Source organism: Gigantopelta aegis, chromosome 3 (genome assembly GCF_016097555.1).
Source record: "Gigantopelta aegis isolate Gae_Host chromosome 3, Gae_host_genome, whole genome shotgun sequence".
NCBI classification, from domain to species: Eukaryota; Metazoa; Mollusca; class Gastropoda; order Neomphalida; family Peltospiridae; genus Gigantopelta; species Gigantopelta aegis.
The window spans coordinates 7,920,696-7,942,655 of NC_054701.1; the positions used below are offsets into that span (position 1 = coordinate 7,920,696).

The 21,960-nt window shown below is 38.0% G+C and overlaps 1 protein-coding gene and 1 long non-coding RNA gene across 2 annotated transcripts; one reads left to right on the forward strand and one right to left on the reverse strand.

Annotated features, from left to right (window-relative positions):
- Nucleotides 1–729: 729 nt before the first annotated feature.
- On the reverse strand, nucleotides 730–19,802 carry LOC121367462. The gene is made up of 7 exons (XM_041491644.1): nucleotides 17,872–19,802; nucleotides 17,255–17,286; nucleotides 16,543–16,577; nucleotides 16,223–16,304; nucleotides 13,974–14,179; nucleotides 11,931–12,108; nucleotides 730–1,441 (listed from the first exon to the last, which is right to left on the reverse strand). Exons 1-7 carry the CDS (start codon nucleotides 18,021–18,023, stop codon nucleotides 1,233–1,235), a joined length of 894 nt encoding a protein of 297 aa, XP_041347578.1. The 5' UTR covers nucleotides 18,024–19,802; the 3' UTR covers nucleotides 730–1,232.
- LOC121367464 lies at nucleotides 6,392–18,035 on the forward strand. Its single transcript, XR_005957383.1, has 3 exons — nucleotides 6,392–7,924; nucleotides 9,318–9,348; nucleotides 17,898–18,035. It is a non-coding gene; the product is annotated as an uncharacterized LOC121367464 (long non-coding RNA).
- Nucleotides 19,803–21,960: the final 2,158 nt, after the last annotated feature.

The following is a 21,960-nucleotide window of genomic DNA, read 5'->3' on the forward strand; positions in this document are numbered from 1 at the left end:
TCCCTTCAAGAGATTGAAAATATAAATTAAATAGTAATATATCTAAAAGGAATATGAGTGTCAGCTTCTCTTGATCCTGATAAACATGTACATAAAGGGACAATAATTTTGTGAGTAATTTTAAGCAGACAGGTCACAGGTCAATCTGATGGCTCTACATTTGACACATCGGTAGACATCAGCACATGGATGAATATAGTAGGATAATCTGTTTGGGTTTGAAGAAAATTAGTGGTCATCTGTATTTATTCTTTTGCCAATCAGCATTTTCGAGTGAGAAATGAGACCTTCTAAATATGAATCCAAGACAACTTTTAGTACAAGATTAATTTTACAATTTGGGTGTTCTCAGAGTATACTTAAATTACATAGTGAGAACGACCTGTAATGATTTGACTGGAAATAGTTTTTAATAGATAAAAAATTACAATAGTTCTGTTATATTTAAATATGAATTGTCTCATTGACTTCATATGCTGGGGGCAGGACATAGCTCAGTGGTACAGCACTCGCTAAATGAACGATCGGTCTGGGATCGATCCCCATTGGTGGGCCCTTTGGGCTATTTCTCGTTCCAGCCAGTGCACCACGACTGGTATATCGAAGGCCGTGGTATGTGTTATCCTGTCTGGGATGGTGCATATAAAAGATCCCTTTCTGCTAATTGAAAAGAGTAGTCCATGAAGTGGCGACAGCGGGTTTCCTCTCAATATCTGTGTGGTCCTTAACCATATGCCCGACGCCATATAACCGTAAATAAAAAAATGTGTTAGAGTGCATCGTTAAATAAAATTTCATTTTATATGATGGATATCATACAGCTTATTAGAAGAAAACAAATGGGTAGATATGAATTGTAATGTTACTGGATCAAAAGAGATGATTTATAGATGTGGATATATTTCTATACTACTGGTATAGCCTATACATGTATCATTATTTTAATTGTTTACCTGGTGTGGACATATTCATTGTAATATAACGCTTCATTGCCTTAAATCTAGTACAAAACGGAGATCTAGGCCTATTAATAGCTGACAATTGTCCCAAAATGTTTTATAATTATTTTCTTGTGGGTACAGGTGGGTTTATGTAACCTATGCTGCATAATCGCTATGGTCTTTGTTGTCTATATAATAATTTCTGTATTTTGGTTGTGTGTGTGGTGTGTGTGTGTGTGTGTGTGTGTGTGTGTGTGTACATGTGATGTTCATATAATTATCGTCTGGGGTTCAAGCAGATGTAAATCCACTGTCCCGTGTCTCCGCCCTGAAAGATGTTACAGCAGGCAGCCTAACCCCAAAACCGCCGGGCTGTTTGAGGGACGGCGTCTTGAAGACGTCATCGGTGCTGCCGTCGTTGACGAGACTGTTTAGATCAGACGTGGTTATCCACTGCGCATTTCCGGTTTTTGTGTTGTAGACGTACCTCCATTTGGTGTCTGGAAGATACACCAACATGTTGCAAAATCATTCTCGTCACAAGCGGGGGGGAGGGGGGAGGGTTTCAAATTAAATTTCATCCATAAAATGTATTAATTCATTACAAATTAACCCCGTTTAAAAAGAAAAATCTTATAAAATCTCGTGTAGGTCTATTTAAATTGTGTTTGAGTTGGTTATTTACTCTGTGACTGAACTTTGACATAATGACCGGGGGCGAATGCATTATATTGTGTTCAAATGTTATTAAACGATTTTATTTCCATTTTTATGTACGAAAGTAACTACCTTTGTTTTTCTTTTCTTTTTCTATTACTGGGCAAAGCAATTCAGCGTTTGAATATTGGATACATTCGCTAATGTTCGTTAGCAATAATCTGTATCATAATCTAATCTGTATTTTGTCAATAGTAACCAAATGGCTACTGAAAACTTGAAAACGGGAAATTATCAACTAAATTAGTAGTTATATTACTACTGTATTATAATTCTTAGTTAACTTATTTTTACAAATGTTTACGTTTTGTTACATTTTCAAAACTGTTGACTTTTTGTTAACATTGCTTTTATTCACGTGTTGAGTCGAGTACCCTGTTTTATTATTTCGAGCCAGTGCAGCTGTGCTTGCTATGGTGCTGCTGCATGTTATACCTACATAATGAACTAGAGCATTCTACACGTCAGTATAATGCAATAAAAGCAAATATTAGTACTGCCACACACAAGTTAATTTGTACGGGATATGTTTAACAATAGAAAAGCAAAACACTATTTTGTAATGTGGTGGAATCTTTTTAAATTCCACCAAAAAGTAATTTTAAAGTTTTTAAACACTGATTTCTATACCAGATTTTAAAATATACTTACCTGTAATATTTGTATTTTTCACAGCTCTTTACATTGCTTTTACGTAATTATACAATTTTTGTTTTAATGTAAGTGGTTTTTTAATATAAAAAATTCTTTTTATGACACCCATAGCCGAAGTTTATTTTTGTTCTGAGGTGTTATTAAAAAAGTAATTAAAAGATCATTAAAAAACCCAAAATCTTAACGACCAAGGGTATGTGTAAGTGTGTCATGCAACTTGTTGGATGGATGGGTGGATGATTTCAGTCCTGTTTTTCCAATGTTACACCACTGGTATGTTGCATAGTGTGGGAAACAGTAGAACGGAGTAGTTCCGATAAAAATATACTACACGCACTACTGATATTTCCCGGAAACGTTGAGTATATGTTTGTGTTTGTCTACTTTAATAATGTGTTTTCTACAACTGTTAAATGATATGAATGATTGTTAGTTTTAATGACCGGTGATCTCCGCGTGACTGTAATGCGGTGGATGATCCTGTTTCCCGTGTACGAACATCAGTCCTAAGACTGCCAATCTAGCCTAATTGAAGTAACATCTTGCTGGTCGAAGACTGCCAATCTAGCCTAATTGAAGTAACATCTTGCTGGTCGAAGACTGCCAATCTAGCCTAATTGAAGTAACATCTTGCTGGTCGAAGACTGCCAATCTAGCCTAACTGAAGTAGCATCTTGCTGGTAGAGCTATACGAAGCCAGCGGTACGCAGTGTCGTTAGTCGTGTTCAGCGACAAAGAGTGACGTTTAAGTTCGCGCGAACTTTTGACTGGTCTGATCTGTCGTCATTGTGGTTTAACGTCAACCATTATAAACTAGACTAGCGAACGTTTTTCTGCTCGGTCTTGCTGAAATCGGCATGGGAATATTTTGTTTGACAAATCAAAACATTGCTGGTGTAAAGTCCTGTTAATCGAATTACACGAATCCGAGGTGAGATCCTAATTTTGTGAGCTTCAATAAAGACAAGGCGGAAGACGAACATTAATTCATTCATTAATCCTTATTTTAGTGCTTATATACATTTACGGTTTAAAAAACGCTGTCCTGGGCACACACCTCGGCTATCTGGCTGTCTGTCCAGGACAGAGGGTTAGTGGTTTTGAGAGAGAAGTCGGTGGTGTAGTGGTCTTGCACCTACCCAATGAGTCGTTAAAACTCGCTCTGCGTGCGAGCCGGTATAGCTTAACCACGAAGAGTAAAAAATGAAAGTGAAAAAAAGATTGTACAACATCGGTCACTCTAATGCAGCCAGTCCTACAAGAGGATCTATTCTGCTGCCTGTGGGATGTACGCTCTTCTGTTGACCTACCTTTGTTAAGTGTAAACAGCCAACATGAATCGATGGAATTTGAATCACATTGTCCTTTTGCGATGATTTTTGATTTTGAACTTATTTTCGTGCTTATATCCAATTAAGGTTCAAGCACGCTGTCCTGGGCACACACCTCAGCTATCTGGGCTGTCTGTCCAGGACAGTGGGTTAGTTGTTAGTTGGTTAGTCGTTAGTGAGAGAGAAGAGGATGTAGTGGCCTTACACCTACCCATTGAGCCCTTAAGAACTCGCTCTGGGTTGGAGCCGGTACCGGGCTGCGAACCCTGTACCTACCAGCCTGTAGTCCGATGGCTTAACCACTGCGCCACCGAGGCCGGTCTTTTGCGATGTTACACGTAACAAACACATCTTTGCATATATAACTACTTTATTGTGTAAACAGCATAAAATGGTAACAAATATTTTGATTGATGTGAAGTAGTAATGATGCTGATACGGGAAAAATAAATCCAATCCATAAAACGCATAAGTTGTTTGATATTTGTGTGCAAAATAAAAATGATTACTATTTTAGTACAGTTATAGCATCTGAGAAAAGACCAGACTTGATGTATAGAAAAATAAACACCAAAAAAATAGATCCTGTAGACACAACCTTTTGTATTTAAAAATAAGAAGATTACATAATGTGTTTTGTTGGTATTCTCGATATTTTTTTCATTTATTTATTTATTTATTTATTTTATTTGTATTAACAATTTGTGGGTTTTTCTAAATTGACAAACCCAAAAGCAAACAAGAACAACAAATTAGGCCTACATAATATGTGGGACAAAGCTTATTAAACATTTAACTGTTAGTCCATACCACATTATGGAGGGCAGCAAACATGTTTTGAGAAATGGATTTTAATCATGGCCTATATATATATATATATATACATGTATTAGTGAGGCATTTTTAATTTTGACTAATATGTATATAAATAAATGCTACTATAAGACAATAAACGGGGGGTGGGGGTGGGGGGTGGGGTGTAAGGAAAAAAAAAATCATATTTACATACGTCTATACAACGTCACAGAAATGCACAACATATAACACTACCATTTACCATTAGATATTAATCATTTAATTGTTGAGGATATGCATGGGGACAAGTCTAATAAATAAAACAAACTAAACCAGGTGGTACTACAGCAAAACTATATTTGCTATTATTTAAGTTCTAAAAACAAGTCTTTAAAATTAGCCTTGCCTATATACGGAATATATACTGAACCGCAAAAGAAACGCGACACGTGTGGCTGAGAAAATATGTTTCAATTTATTAATATCAAAGATAAATTTTGAAAAATCTGATAAAGTCAATTTATTGGATGCACTTTGACCACAGTCTCTGGGTCGTTTGCCTGTCTTCAGGTAGTGGGGGGATCCAGCACATCGAGATTGTAGGGCGTGACATGTTCAATACCGTGTATGTCCTCCCTGGGTGTTCAAAACGGCCATACACCGTCGGTACATGGAGTGCACGAGGCGGTTCACAAAAGCCATTGGCACCTGTGCCCACACCCTCAGGAAAGCTGCCTCCAGTTGCACACGAGTTGTCGGCCGTGGGACCACCTGGTTAAGCCGTCTCTGGATTTCATCCCACAGGTGTTCAATCGGGTTCAAATCAGGGCTGAGAGCCGGCCACGGCATGGTTCTGATGTGCTGACGCAGGAAGTCCATGGTGATCCTGGCCGTGTGGGGGCGAGCATTATCCTGCTGGAACACGTGGTTATGGTGACGCGTGAAGAAGGACACTATGTGAGGTGTTAGAATCTGGTCAACGTAGCGCTGCGCTGTGATGCCATTCCCTCTGCCTGCACCAACATTTTGGAACAAATGGGGCCCAATTCTCTGATTCAGGCCTATAGCACCCCAAACCATGATGCTTTGGCCACCCCACGGGTCTCTCTCCAGGACACATGCGTCTCTGTAGCGTTCACCCCTCCTACGCCACACCCTCACTCTGCCATCCGAGTTGGAAACGCAGTACCGGCTCTCGTCAGAGAAGACTATCAACCTCCATTGTTGATGCCGCCAATGTTGGTGCTGTGTAGCCCACTGTAGTCGTGTCTGACGGTGGCGGGCGGTGAGGACAGGTCCTCGAGCGGGACGTCGGCAAAAAGGTTGTTGGCGGCCAGTCGACGTCGTACCGTGTCGTCACTGATGGGTCGCTGTCCAGTGCCTATGGTCGCGCGAGCTGTCATGCTGGCCGTTCTGAAGCGATCATGGAGGTGTTGCCGGTTGATGTAGCGGTCCTGCCTGGGCGTGGTCACCCGGGGGCGCCCGCTGCGGTGACTGTCTGCAGTGCTGTTGGTGTTGATGTACCGCTGCTGTAAACGATGGATGGTGCTGACATGGACATTGTAAGCGTTAGCAACAACCAGGGCACGCTGCCCGGCTTGCAATCGGCCGATAGCTTGTTCTCTCTGCGCTGCTGACAATCGGGTCATACCTGATGCGTGCAAATTACGAATGCCAGGAACGCGGTTCAAGTTGGTTTTTATACCAATAACCTCCACGAGATGCACGTGCATTTCGGTTTTCATGACAATTGTTTGCGACTGCCACCCACGGCCTTCGAGACAGGTGCGTTTTGGCGTGTCGTTTCATGGAAAGTTGAAAGGGTACCTGCAATTTGGGTCTCAGTCATAAACCAGCATGTCTTGTAATATTGACAGTTACATCCCCGAAATAAATTGTTATAATTTACCATATAGAAATGACATTTAAAAATCTCGCGTTTCTTATTATATAAGTTATATTATCTGTTAAGTCTTTCTTATTAAATATTTGTTAATAATAATAATATAAAATTCTCGTTTTAACTCATAATTAATGTCGGTTGCAAAACTGTTCCAGTGTTATATTCATCGGAATCGACCCAATCAGAAAACCTGTTAAGAAACTGTTTTACAGTAAATATATAATACAGTTTTAAAATATAACAATGGACGAAGTGAATTGTATATACCATAGTTATATATATCTAACTTCCAGTGTATGAAAGGATGAAGCGTTTTTTCATAATCACGTGAATACATATGTTTAATATCTTGTGATTTCTGGTTCTACAGTTAAACAAGTTTCGCAGCTATATAAGCGTATAAACAGTTATAATCAAAATACTATTAGACTTTATTTCTAATTTTGCAACACTGAATATAATGTTTGAACTTTTTCGTGGGGGTTTTAAGTAATGATGGCATAGTTACAATTTATATACAAGTACATCCAAACATTTAACATATTGTACCGCTAGTATACGATTATCAGCAAACACAATCAATCGTTTTAAAATTATATAGATTATATATTAATGTCCTGTTTGGAATGTTTATTTTGAGGAAAGGTTGTGAGATAGTGACAGTTTATATACGCACAAATAAAAAGCCAATCACAGAGGCATACGCTGTTGTTTTGTTTCTGCTTGAAAAAAGGCTTCCATCTCGATCTTAGCTCAGCCAGTTGTATCGCGTTTTCACCAGGTGTGGTGGTGGTTTGGCTGACACCTGCTGGGTCAGCTTCAACACATCCAGCTCTTCTGTGGATTCAGCAGCCGGTTTCCTCGGCTTGCGGGCCAAATCCAACGGGTTGTGTTTACCCCTCTGAGCTATCCCTTTCGCCCAGCTAGCATAGAACGGATCTCTAGCTATGGCGTCACGCGTTGTTTTGAACCCGTGTGGTATCGAGCTCTGCCCGTGCCACGAAAGTCGCGGTCTGGCCAGAATGTTCAGCGACGGGTTCGATGACGTCATGGACTGTAATTCGTCACATGTGCTGTGGTTGTCGTTATCTGGGGACGCATTTCCGGCAGGCGACTCGCCCAGACCGGAATCCATGCTCCGACTGCTCGACCAAGAACCATCTTTGGTCGACAGGAGCTCGTTGTAGCTGCGATGGTGCGGTGCTTTTAACTCGCTCGACAGGAAAGTAAATCGCGCTGGTTTCGATTCGGAATCGGAATCTGGAGCAGACGACGGTTTAAGAGTTAGAGGGACAGCTTGTATCCTCTTCGTTAACGGCTTTGGCGACGTCTGGCTTGCTGGTTTGGGCCTGTTGATGGCGGTGCTGGTGAGACTCTGCTTTATGAAAGGAACCGAGCGATGTCCGGTATGGGCAACAGTCGTGCTTTCTGCTGGGATCTTCACTTCTGAACTGTCGTCTGCTTGTGCAGAAGGTTCGGGACTTTTCTCGATGTTGCGTTCTGTTGTTGGAGTGGATGTCACGTCCCTCAGCACCTCTCCAGTTTTAGTGTTGTAAACGTAGGGTTCCTGAGTTGCTGTAAAGGTAATCTACGTTAAAGCATCAACATCACAATGCGTAAATCGTAAACAAGAATAGTTGTAAACCATTGCATGCACATTTTAATGACGCATATCCATTTACGTCAACTAACTACAACATTCACGGAAATATTACTTTTTCAGTTCCATACGTAAAGTAAGTCTACATCTCACCTACGAAGATATTTAACAGAGAAATATCTATATCCAAAGAATAAAAACTTTAAGATGAGGCAGATTCAGAAAGTAGTTTAATTTTTCGTTTTTAATTTATTACGATTTTTTGTAGTATCGCAAAGTTACGGTTTTTGTTTAAATACGTTTACGATAATCGGCAGCACTTCAGTTGTCAATTCTGCTGGGGTGTCGTTGAACATTCATTTATCTAGTTGTCAATTCCGATACTTTAGAAGAGAGGTAATAACGGAAGGCTTGCTGTCAAAATTCAAATCTCGTTTATTAACTCCCTTGCTTGGAAGCTCTGGTTTCAATAACGGAATTATGATGTACAACATATGACCTGTGGTTAAATTAAAGCAGTTTACACCGTTCAACATCCGACACTGATGTTACAAATGCTTTCGGCAGTAACTATTTACCCTAGTTTAAAAGAATCACTTGTTTTGTAAAGCTAGCAACGACATCTCTAGCCGTACCGAGAGTTTTGCCTACAGACTAGCAAGGTACGCTTTATATGCTCCTCTTTTTATTATGCAGTTAGTCTGACTATTTCTGTTAAAATTGACACTATGCAGCAGACATGGGGTAATCAGTAATCGTAATCGATTACATATTTTCATGTAATCGTAATCGATTACTCTGTTTGAGAATACCATGTAATCGTAATCGTAATCGATTACATTGCTAATGTAATCGTAATTTATGATTACTTCAGTGATTACTACACTACGATTAAAGTTTCAAACTGTATGAACTTGCACTTTTTTGATGATTATATATTAATCATTATTATAGCATCCTTCAATATACATGTATCTTTAAAGTAATACCTACTAGCAATGTAAACAAAGTATGTAACTTAGGAAAATATTTATAAAAAATAATAGGAAGGCGTGAATTTACTTAGTTTTAAATAGAGTTCTGTACACATATTATTATATTCTCCTTAACTGTTTTATACCAACACCTTCCATTATGTCTGTAAATGGTTATATTATGTTATAACAGACATAAGCTTGTGAAAACATGCCTATTAACCAAACCTCTTTGATATGCTAGGTAACAACTCAAGTAACGGTGCTAGTAGTTGGGTGCAGCACTGAGCAAAGGGACTATCCTGGGTTTGTATCCTTTTAACATGTATTATTCTGGTGTCACCGGTAACAGTGACGTCTCGGCTCAAACTCGATCTATTGTTTTCTATATTTTCATTTCAGGCTAATGTTGCATTTAAAACCATTATTATAAGTAAGTATTTTAAAAAACGTATCTATGTGTTCATCTATAATGTGTTTGGTGTTTGCTATGTTTTTTTATTCAAATAAAACAACGACCAAACTAATATCGAAAGAGTCAGTTACACATTGCCTAATATATATTTTTTATTAAAAGTTGTGACTTTTTTTTTTCCTGTGACGTTTTCTCCTGTGTTTTTTGGTTGTTTTTTTTGTTTGTTGGTGTTTCTTTTTTTTTTTCTTCTTTTTTTTTCTTCTTTTTTTTTTGGGGGGGGGGGCGGTTTATGGCTTTTTACCTGTCAAGTGAATCAGTTAATTTACAAGTTGACTGAAATAATTGATTCTCCAGAAGTCACGTGGCAAGAAAGTGCTGGAGCAAAATATTTTCTGAACCGGTAGAACACTAAAAAAATATCCTATTATTTTAATCTTTCTTTTTTAATTTGTGGGTTATATTACTTTATATCAATGGTTACCTAAAATTGTAACGATTGTAGTGATGCTTTGGAGGGAGGGGTTATATATGTTAAATAACGTATTGCTGTGCGTAAATTTGGTGGCCCAGTCAAGCTTACAGACAAGAGATTACGGTTGTGCGCTGTCCGTCTGCAGTCATTAAGACTAACAAAAGCAAAGTCTGCCACAGTCCAACCGATCGCATTCAACACTTTTGATGTATTGTCAAATGATCACAGTTGACAACTCGTACCTTTGATAACTGTAAACTATATGTCTTGTTTTATGTGACACTGAACTAGAGCAGTTCGGCGATTAAAGGGGCATTCTTGGGTTTCTTTTAGCAGCTTGGAGATTAACACACATGTAATTACGTTTTGTCGTTAAATATAATAATATGTTTTAAATATTCATGTAATAAGTAAAGTTTGTTTTGTTTAACGACACTACTGTAGTACATTGATTAATTAATTATGGACTATTGAATGTCAAACATTTGGTAATTTTGACACAGTCAACAAAAATAGATCATATTTGTGAAAATGTAATCATGATTGTAATCATGATTACTGGGCAGTGTAATCGCAATCGTAATCGATTACTTTCATTTTCCTTGTAATCGTAATCGTAATCATGACATTCTTAAGTAATCGTAATCGTAATCGTAATCGATTACTTTTGTCATGCAATCGCCCCATGTCTGCTATGCAGTTTGATCAACGTTTTTATGGTCAGTAACGGTGATTGAATGTGTCGAACAGGCGATGATTCAAGAATGGTATAATGACGGTTTTTTATCCACACAATTTGGAGAATGTTTTTCTTTAGATATATAATTATTATTAGCATACTAATATCTAGTACTGACAATCTGTTGAGAACGTTATTATACATGGAGCAAGCTATGACCTACTTTAATATTAAAACTAGCAAATACTATATGAAATGATCACAGACGTCGCCGTTTAAGGAGAACTATCACTCGCTCATCATTACTCCTCTGGGATTTGTTCAAGGAAAGTGATATTAAACTGTTAACGTGTGAATTTATATGGTATCAGCAACTCTTAAAATCTAAGTCAGGATAGCAATTAATCATCTCCTCGTAGTTTGTGTTTTACGCCGAGGTCTGTGATCAGTATATTGAAATGTTTGTTTTCTTTTATCCTGCAATCACATCCTGCAATCACATCCTGCCAGTAGCATAAAAAACAAGTCACATGGTTTTCAGTTGGCTGGAATTTTTACTTTTTATATATATTGACAATCAGATACTTTGAATTTATTAGTTTACATTACATATGTTAGAACTGTTTCGATCCTCCTACACAAACAGGCGGCATGCATCACCTAAATAACATATTACAAATACCCAGTTTGCTTACATTGAATTGTCTTTCATACCTGTTAAGAACTAAAACTAAACAAACTGCCATTCCCCATCCCAATTTCTCGTTGGATTGCAGGATATTAAAAAAGACAAACAAAACGACTGGTTAATGACGTAAGATGTGAGTTTTATTTTAGTTTGGGCAGAACTCGGTGAGTTTCTCTTACCTTGACAAGATAAAGCCCACTACTACGTTGTTAACCAGTTAGTCGTATTTTCATGTACTTAATTGATTCATTTGGCATAAAGTACACTGCGACTAGGTTTATCAAATACTAGTTCCAACTAATGCCGTGTTCTACAGATTATGCTTTCATATTTTGTTAATTTTTACTTATTAAATTTCTGCTTATCTTTTTTCTACGTATCCATGAAAACAAAATAAAATTGTTACTTAATACGTACTAGAGATAAGCGAAATACGTACGGTCTGATCTGGTAAAAACGTCAAATAAATGACTGGATATTCGTATTCTGATTCTTTTCCCTGTTTTTTTTAATTCGAAAATGTTTTTTAAAATAAGCCAGACGTATGCAAATAAAAATATTTTATCAAATCAAAAACTACTTTACACCTAAGCCAACACATAAGCCAACTATTAATAGCATTTTATAAATGACTAAACGGCGAGCATAAATTATGCATCAAATAAGCAAATCCTGATTTATATGTTTTTCTAAATGTTAAGATATGCTTACAATGTTTGTTTAAACTACACACACGTAGCCTATGATCAATTCAATTTTACCTTCATTGAATCCAACGCCATCAAACGTCTTCCCTTCGATGATGAGCGGTTCGTTCGTGAAGAGAGACCCCGACCTACTTTTCCTGGCGCGCTGGCTCTCTGGCAGCGGTTCAGAGACTTCGTCAATATCATCGATGCTCATGTCGTCCAGTGAGATTTTCTCAGCTTTCTCTGGAGGCTGCAGCACAAACAGACATGTATCATCATGAACCACATCGAGGGAAGAGATGATACGAGACAATGCCTTGAATCATTCAACTGTTGTAACCCCACGCGTGTTCCCCTCCCACCCCCACCCCAACTCTTCATATCCCGGACGGAGGAGCCGGCGAGAGCCGACAACTGCGCCCATGACAGGCGTGCGCTACAACAGTTTGTCTTGAATGTGCACGTTCAATCATATGTTCTGTCCTGACTGTTGTAGTAAAGAGGGCCGAATTTACCAAGCTTGTTTTATAAATGTATCTGTTGATACCTTATCAGCCGACAACAACGCTAGGGATTAGTTGGTTCTTTATTTATTAAATTATTTATTTAGTTAGCTTCATTTGGTTTTATAAATGTATCTGTTGATACCTTATCAGCCGACAACAACGCTAGGGATTAGTTGGTTCTTTATTTATTAAATTATTTATTTAGTTAGCTTCATTTGGTTTTATAAATGTATCTGTTGATACCTTATCAGCCGACAACAACGCTAGGGATTAGTTGGTTCTTTATTTATTAAATTATTTATTTAGTTAGCCTCATTTGGTTTTATAAATGTATCTGTTGATACCTTATCAGCCGACAACAACGCTAGGGATTGGTTGGTTCTTTATTTATTAAATTATTTAGTTACTTAGCTTCATTTGGTTTTATAAATGTATCTGTTGATACCTTATCAGCCGACAACAACGCTAGGGATTAGTTGGTTCTTTATTTATTAAATTATTTAGTTAGTTAGCTTCATTTGGTTTTATAAATGTATCTGTTGATACCTTATCAGCCGACAACAACGCTAGGGATTAGTTGGTTCTTTATTTATTAAATTATTTATTTAGTTAGCTTCATTTGGTTTTCATTCTTCTTTTTTTTAAATTATTATTATTATTAATCTATTTGTTTATTTTACTTCCTTCTATTGTTTCGTCTTTCCTTTTTGTGGTAACATGTTTATTACTGTCATAACATATTATTTGTTTTCTTGTATAGTGTGTATCCTATAATATTAATGTAAAGTAGTGATACTAGAGCCCCTAACCCTGGCATTACCGTATGTCTTTTCTGGGGATAATAAATTTTAAAAAGCGCCTGTTTTTCTTAAACGCAGGTGTTTAAGAATTGTAAATCTATGTAGTTACACACGTATAAGAAATAAAGACTACTTTCTGCGGATGTAGAGTTATTTTTAACACCAGACCATCATAATATTAAACATCTGGGAGAGATTTAGTTTTGTGACAGATTGATGCCAAGATAAAGTGCGTAACGTCAGGGATCAGTAGTATCAGTAGTAAACTCTTCTGGTTTTTCCATTCCAGCAAATACTCAAGAGTCAACGTATTGACAGAAATAACTGCAACACTAAATTAATAATAACAGATCAGAAATAGGAATAATTAAAGTTCTTAAATAATACTAACGAATAAGGGACAGAAACAGCATTCTGAAATACTTCTAAAGCAATACATGTCCCCTTCCGGGCCCAACAAATGTTTGTATCTCCTAAATTCAAGGGCCATAACTGTGAAAAGTGAGTAAACCTGATCTGTAGCGATACATGATAAAGATATATAAAAAATTCATATCAATATATTCAGGCATTGCAAAAACAAAAAAGTTTGGAAAACAAATTTTTGTATCTCATAAGTTCAAGGGTCATAACTGTTCAAAATGAGTAATTCGCCGTGAAAGTCAAACTTTATTTGTAACCGTACATGTTAAAGCTATATACATCAAGTACCTCAAGTCATTGTGGGGGAAAAAAAAATCCAAAAACTATATGTGGGACAGACAGACAAAGTTAATACTAAGAAATCAATTCAGGAACACCGATAGTACCTCAGGAGCGTGTTTCGATTTGGTAGCAGAAAGAGTTTTCTTCGTGGCTACTTTTCCTAGCGTTTGCTTTGACTTGATGACCGGTGCTGCTGCAGAAGAAGATGTGGTTCCAGCCGTTTTCACTTCCTTTGGTTTTGGTGCTGCCAGGGACAGGTATGTGCTGATGTGGTACGGGGGAGGAGGCGAACGAGCCGATGTTTCGTGTTCTAAAATAAAACACAATGCACGACTCTGTACTGGATATTCTTGTGAAATAATGTTTAAAAATAACTATAGTTATCATAACACCCGGTACCAGTTATTCTCGTGAAATAATGTTCGAAAACAAGCTTCTATAGTTATGAACGTCTTTTCGCTATTATCAATGGAAACGGTCATCTAGCTCGATCTGAAACACAAGTCTGTGTGCTTCGCCGTGAAAAAAAGAAAATTAAGTGGAGTGGTTAATTAATCCCCTAACTTATGGGAAGCCAATTAAGATATACCATATTGATGCCACATGCTTTGGAAAGCTAAAACATACTCTCCTTGAACTAGTCTCAGGAGAGTGATGGGGAGGGGGAGTGATGGGGAGAGAGAGTGATGGGGAGGGGGTGATGGGGAGGGATAGTGATGGGGGAGGGGGAGTGAGAGTGATGGGGAGGGGGAGGGAAAGTGATGGGGGAGGGAGAGTGATGGGGAGGGAGAGTAAGAGCTCCTGTAAAATGGTGAAATCTGATCGTTACCGAGAACAGCAGACAAAGCGCCCCACGAACTGACTGTTCATGGCGAATTCATACATTTTGCGTGACCTAGATAACCAATTGCAACTAAATGATATCGAAGAAAGGCGTGTCACGGTAAAAAAAAACCCACCCAAACGGCGGCGATCTCTTCTACACTTCGTAACAGCCTCCATACTAAGAGTTTTTGTCAATAATAACAGTTTGGTTTGACGTAAAAGGAAATGAAAAAAAAAAAAACTGTTTTGTAAAACATTCTGTGATGTGGAACTTGTAAAACCACTGGTCAAGATTTAAAATAATAAACAACAATACTTGTGCATAGTGACGACTGTCGTCTGCTCGTAGAGTTTGAAGCTTTAACTTTTTTTTTAATGTTTTTTTTTACAAATTGTACATAAAGAGAGAATATATTTGTTACTTCTAATGTACTTTTCATTTTTATTTTTCGCCAAGCCAAACTAAAATAATGCCACCCCTCCCACCCCCCCCCCCCCCCCCCCCCCCAAAAAAAAAAAAGAAAAAGAAAAAAAAAGAAAGAAGAAGTAATAAACACTTAAACTACAGTTTGGTATAAATGGTTAAATAATAATAAAGCTATGCCCTGCTGCGTTCAGCCAGACCGAGCAGAAAAACGTCCGCCTGAGAGGTTTATGCGCTTCAGTTAAACCAAATGGAACGTCAGGAACCAATCAAATAGTTCTAGAACGTTAGAGAAACGTTCGCTGGCTGAACTTAGGGCTGGAGTGTTCAGCTTTAAGAATAGATATATCTGAAGTACACTGTAGCAAACTGATTTCATTACTTGGGGCTGGAGTGTTCAGCTTTAAGAATAGATATATCTGAAGTACACTGTTGCAAACTGATTTCATTACTTGGGGCTGGAGTGTTCAGCTTTAAGAATAGATATATCTGAAGTGCACTGTAGCAAACTGATTTCATTACTTGGGGCTGGAGTGTTCAGCTTTAAGAATAGATATATCTGAAGTACACTGTAGCAAAATGATTTCATTACAGGTGGGGCGGTCAATTTAGGTTCGATCCCCGTCGGTGGGCCCATTGGGCTATTTATCGTTCCAGCCAGTGCACCACGACTGGTATATCAGAGGCCGTGATATGTGCTATCCTGTCCGTGGGATGGTGCATATAAAAGATCCCTTGCTACTAATGGAAAAATGTAGCTGGTTTCCTCTCTATGACTGTCAAAATGACCATATGTTTGACATCCAATAGCCGATGATTAATTAAAAAAATCAATGTGCTCTAGTGGTGTCGTTAAACAAAACAAACTTCTGAAATATCACGTGAAGTAAAGGTGAAAATACGGACATCTTTACCTTTTAGTGGCGTGAGGTGAAAATACGGACATCTTTACCTTTTAGTGGCATGAGGTGAAAATACGGACATCTTTACCTTTTAGTGGCTTGTGGTCAGAATACGGACATTTTTATCTTTCACTGGCGTGTGGTTAAAATATGGATATGTTTACCTTTTAGTGGCGTGTGGTGAAAATATGGACATGTTTACCTTTTAGTGGCGTGATGGGAGGAAGAGTCGTGGACGTTGGCGGTACATTAGAAATCAGCGAAATTCCCGGGGATGTCGTGTTCTGCAATATGAAAATAGATAATCTATTAATGATATGTTCTTCAGATTTTTTTTAAAGTAATGTGAACAAAATCCATACGATGTTTTGTTGTTGTTGTTGTTTCGTTATTGTCTATGTGAATTTTGTTCATTGTTGTTGTTGGTGGTGGTGTGGTGTTCAACGTATAATAATAATTTGATTACACATAATTGAAAACATTTAAATTTTAACAGTTAATGTAATTCTATGAATAACGTACCTCAAATTTCTTGAACGAAAGACTGCTTTGCTTTTCTGAAACATAAAAAAATAAATAATAACTGTACAACATAACGCAACTCTGTTCTCTGGAATACAACACGTGGGCCTACATAAACGAGTTTAGCAATCAATGTATAGTAACAAATGGATCTGCATGCACACAACATGATGGCAATCACACGTCATTGTTTTAAAACACCACTGGATCTCGCCCGTACAGAGATACAGTTTAGTTTTCTTTAGATTTGATCAGGGATGACCAATAATAACGCTGGTTGTTCACGGTAAAACTTTGTCACAGTGAAACTATGTCACGGTGAAACTATGTCACGGTGAAACTATGTCACAGTTGGCACCTTTGATATGGCTAAGCACGTATAATGAGCCCATGTGTAGTAGCTCTTGACATTTGCAATGACAGATCCAGGCAATTTCGAATGGGGGCTTTGTTGAATTGAGTCGAGTAAATTTATTAGCGTGCCTCCAAACATGGCACAGACACGTATATCGCATGTCCAGTATATGGCAAGGACAGTGGCTGAGCATCAAACAGATCGGGGCTGTGTAGATTCCTCCTTTTTTACATTGTACATTTTTAAAGATATTTCAAGAGTAGGAAACGAGAGACCTGATGGAATTGGGCAGTGACTGGATTCGAGACCTGGTTAATGCGACTAGTTTGACAATGTTTTAAATCTAGTAAAACGTACCCTGCTTGGGAGCTGTTGTGATGTGTTGTTTCCTGAAATAAACCGCAATGCACATTTAATAACCAAACTAGTACAGACAATCAGTTACTATCACCTAATTCAGAAACACTTCTGGTTAAAACAATCACCAGTTAAATAAACTCACTGACTTCAGTAAGTTTTAAAATAGAAAATGTGTTTTTGATAAAGACTGTTTTCAAAAATACAATGAAATGATTATTTTCTTACATATTTTTAATAAAAAATTGTATTACTATTATTATTATTATTATTATTATTAATGACTTGTAGTATCGATATATGACATGTAATGTACCATAAGGGAATAATTGTATTGCATTCATCACAACTGATAGAGTGCAAAATCCCATTGTAGATTCCTAGATAAATTCGTGGATGTTTATCCCCGTTTCTTTTCTTTTAAAAAATAATGTGTATTTTATGTAATATGAATGTTTCTGCTATGTCTGTCATCTCTCTCTCTCTCTCTCTCTCTCTCTCTCTCTCTCTCTCTCTCTCTCTCTCTCTCTCTCTCTCTCTCATAAAATACCGTGTTAAACATTTAATAAATATGCAATGTTAACTAAGGGAAGGAACAGGTTAAATGTTTAAATTACATTTTCTTTTTCTTCTTGCACAACAGACAGCAAATCACAGTGAAGATGATTATGACAATTATCGCCACGATAACAAGAACGATAACTGCAATTCCTTCCGGCGAGGTGAGGAAATCTGCGGCACTGCTGTAACTTCCGTCCTGGTATGGCATGACGAGCTCGATGAGAAAACCCGATGTCGTCAGCGCCAACACCGGTGTTCCATCAGACGCCAACTGCAAGACCTGAAGGAACGAGTTTGTTTTGTTTAACGACACCAATAGACCACATTGATTTATTAATAATCGCCTATTGGATGTCAAACATTTGTTAATTTGGACAATTAATGTCGGACACTGGTGTTGTCTTGGTTAGGCAAATCTCTGTATCTTTCGCATGATTTTAGCGCCAGAGTGTCGTTTGAAAGATTCAGATAATTGTAGAACTTTTAACTTTATTATTATCTACGAAAACGGGTTCAAACCTAGATTTTTTCTATTTCTTCATCATTCATCCTTGATTGTGTATGAAGAAAGTTGCTCCTACTATTTTCACAAGGCGACATCGATTTCAAGCTAATACAATGACAAAGGCAATCTGACAAAAGCGAAATGTTTTATCATTCCCTTGGTGGCGTGGGGCCTTGTAGGGCCTGGTTAAGGGGCGGTGAAAGGAGTAATACTTCGTTTTTAATATCCGTTTTGCTAGTAACGACCGAATGAGCGAACGGTTTGGAATTGTTTCATACAAAAGAGCACCACACCGCTGTTGTTATCTGGAAATCTATTATGGGTGTACCTTGGTTTCTAAAAGTCCTTTTTCCACTTACAACAATGCACGATATCTCTGGTTAGAACTTGCCGTTCTCATTTGGACAGTATCATGATGAGGTATTATTCATAAAACGAGTGTGTGTGTGTGTGTGTGTGTGTGTGTGTGTGTGGCGCGCGCGTGTGTGTGTATGTATGTGTGTGTGTGTATATATGTGTGTGCGCGCGCGCGCGCGTGTGTATGTGCGTGTGTGTGTATGTATATGCGTGTGCGTGTGTGAGCGCGCGTGTTTATATGTTTAAATGGACTGTCATCAGTTTGCTGCTTTTGTAACATGTTAAATTTATTTATCGTTTTTGATGACTAAAATGACTTATTTAAAATACTTTCCAGTTTAGAATATCGTTATCTGTATAGACAATGTTTTTCTTGTCTTGTTTGTAGTAGCTCAAACCGGATATTACAGTACAATAATCTCGTACCATATATTACGAAGTATAATTAATAGTGACTGCTACAAACATTGAAGAAGTAGACCGCAAACGTTTTGGATATATAGACACTGGTATTGTGAATTAAGAAATGTATGTAATATGTCATTTTAGTCGCTAAAAAGGCTCAGTTAGTGTGAAACATCTTACAGCGGCTGAAAACACAGAACAGTCTCTTTAAATGACAACAATATTTGTCTATAGCTGTTCCATTTTAAACCGACTCCATTTCACCCTCTTTATTCATGGATAAATAGGACCCTTGACGTATTGCACCGGTAGAATGTTTGATAAAAAGATAGAATTATCGTTGGCTTGGTGAAACACCAGCAGGTGTTACGGGTGATAGTGACATATGACTCGTGTTTATCAACACCATGCACGCATGTACAAGTGCACATATATACATATACATATTTATGTGAACACACACACACACACAGACACACACACTCTCTCTCTCTCTCTGTCTCTCTCTCTCTCTCTCTCTCTCTCTCTCTCTCTCTCTCTCTCTCTCTCTCTCTCACACACTGGGACTCATACATATGTAAACATATCCATGGAAAACGCATGTTCATCCATCCATCCATTCATTCAATCATTCCTCCTCCCACACACCTACACGCCACGCCTACGCCGATTCACAACAAAACAAAAGCCACATACTAAAGCCGAGTTAATAAAGCAGCATTATTTCTACAAAGGGGCGGGACATAGCTCAGTGGTACAGCGCTCGCTTGATGCACGGTCTGTCTAGGATCGATCCCTGTCGGTGGACCCATTTGGCTATTTCTCATCCCAGCCAGTGCTCCACAACTGGTGTAACAAATGCCGTGGTATGTACTATCCTGTCTGTGGGATGGTGCATATAAAATTCCCTTGCTGCTAATCGAGAAAAGTAGCCCATGAAGTGGCGACAGCGGGTTTCCTCTCTCAGTATCTATGTGGTCCTTAACCGTAAATAAAATGTTGAGTGCGTCATTAAATAAAACATTTCCTTCCTTCGTTGCTATTTCTACAATATTATATCTTATCTGGCATGTTGTATACCAAAGCAAGTGGGCAGTTTTAGTCTACACACAATGTAGGTCACGGTCACTTGATCTGGTTTCTGTAACAGAGATAACGGTAAAAGAGTTCCACTCTGTAGGTTGTACTGTTATAAGTACCGCCATATTTGACACTATCACACTGATTTGGAGAAGAAAAAACCCAAACTAAGACCCGTAAATATGAATACTGCAATACTCGATTATAAAAGTAATATCTGCATAAAGTGAAAAACTTGCATGGCTCTGTACAACCTTGCAAATAAATGTAACTGGCACCACAATTTTCAAAAAACCTTCAAAACATCGACATTTCTTCTGTATAATTCAGATGTTGTCAATACTAATAATTTAAAAAGGGCCATTTTATAGGTGGGGTTTTTTTCAAAACAAAACGCACGAATAAGGCGGTCAAAGAAGAATATTTCCCACGACATTTCATTTTTGATGGGATGTTCCATTGTCACGGGGATCCTATAATACCCGTAACTGAATAAAACACGATTATCCAAATATCTCTCCTAACTGTATATCTATTAGATCTCTCTGTATCGGGCAGTCTAATACCCGAGTGGCTCGGCTCTAGGTATGATCAGAGATAAGATCTGATATAAATATATATATATATATATATATATAGCACGTTTAGTTCACTAGAAAACAAAACAAAACACAATACACTTTGGAATCTGTATTAACCTACGCTGACAAATGTACTTGCCGCAGTAGTTAATTAACTACAACAATATAATAACAACCCAGAACTAATCACTTAATTAGTTAATCACTAGGTGTCTAGTTTAGACAATATTCTAATCACTTCACCGTGATACACACACGTGTGATAATTGAGAAATGCTGCCAGGGGAACTTAATTAATAAAGGAATTACAACTCTATTCCTAACTGGTTAATTTTTAATTAACCCTTAAATACTCATTCAGTAACCTTGTAAAACAGACGTAATACTGGTACCTATCACAATAAAGACAATAACATACAGTTTACCTAGGTCCTCTAGGATGACCGGCTAAGCTTTATCTTACCAAATACTCGTATAAAAATATTAGAACAGTGAAGCCTACAATTTACTTCGTCAGATTACCGGAGACACTGTCTAAAGAATATTGGTATAATACAGTATTAAAATATTTAAAGTCACATCAATCACATCAAGGTTATACAACAGAGCAGAAAAATATATTTACCAGTCCGGTCGGACACGTTCCCCTGGAGCCTTCCAAATGTTTCTCCCCGATATATCTAAAATCCTATCTATTTATTCAAAAATCTCAGAGACAACGAATATCGCCTGGGGGCACAACGCGGTACCTCACCTATCATGTGATATTCCCACAACTCCCAGAGACGGTATTTTTTCTTAGATGACCAGACTTACTGTCGCCAGTTCGCTAGAAAAACCCGGTCGTAAACCGCACTATCTGAGGTATTACGTAACTACTGGCCACATGGCCTCCACGCATGGCCTCCACAGCTGGTCTAAGTGCATATTGGAACCGCACCTCTACCACCGTCGCGCGGGGGTATTACGTAACCAAGCTGCACATGGCCCTCTAAAACAATTAACATCGCCACAGGCGAAAAAATAAGAGCACGTCCCGTCACATCGATCAATGAGGTAAATTGCACCTAATAAGGCATAAGTAATAAACTGTGTAGATTAATGGAACCACTTGAAAAAGACACCCCACGAAAGTTTGTATACTCTACATTATCCAGTGATACTATAGGGTGTATACCACCAAATCAAATCCCAAAGACGACAATAGTAACATATGT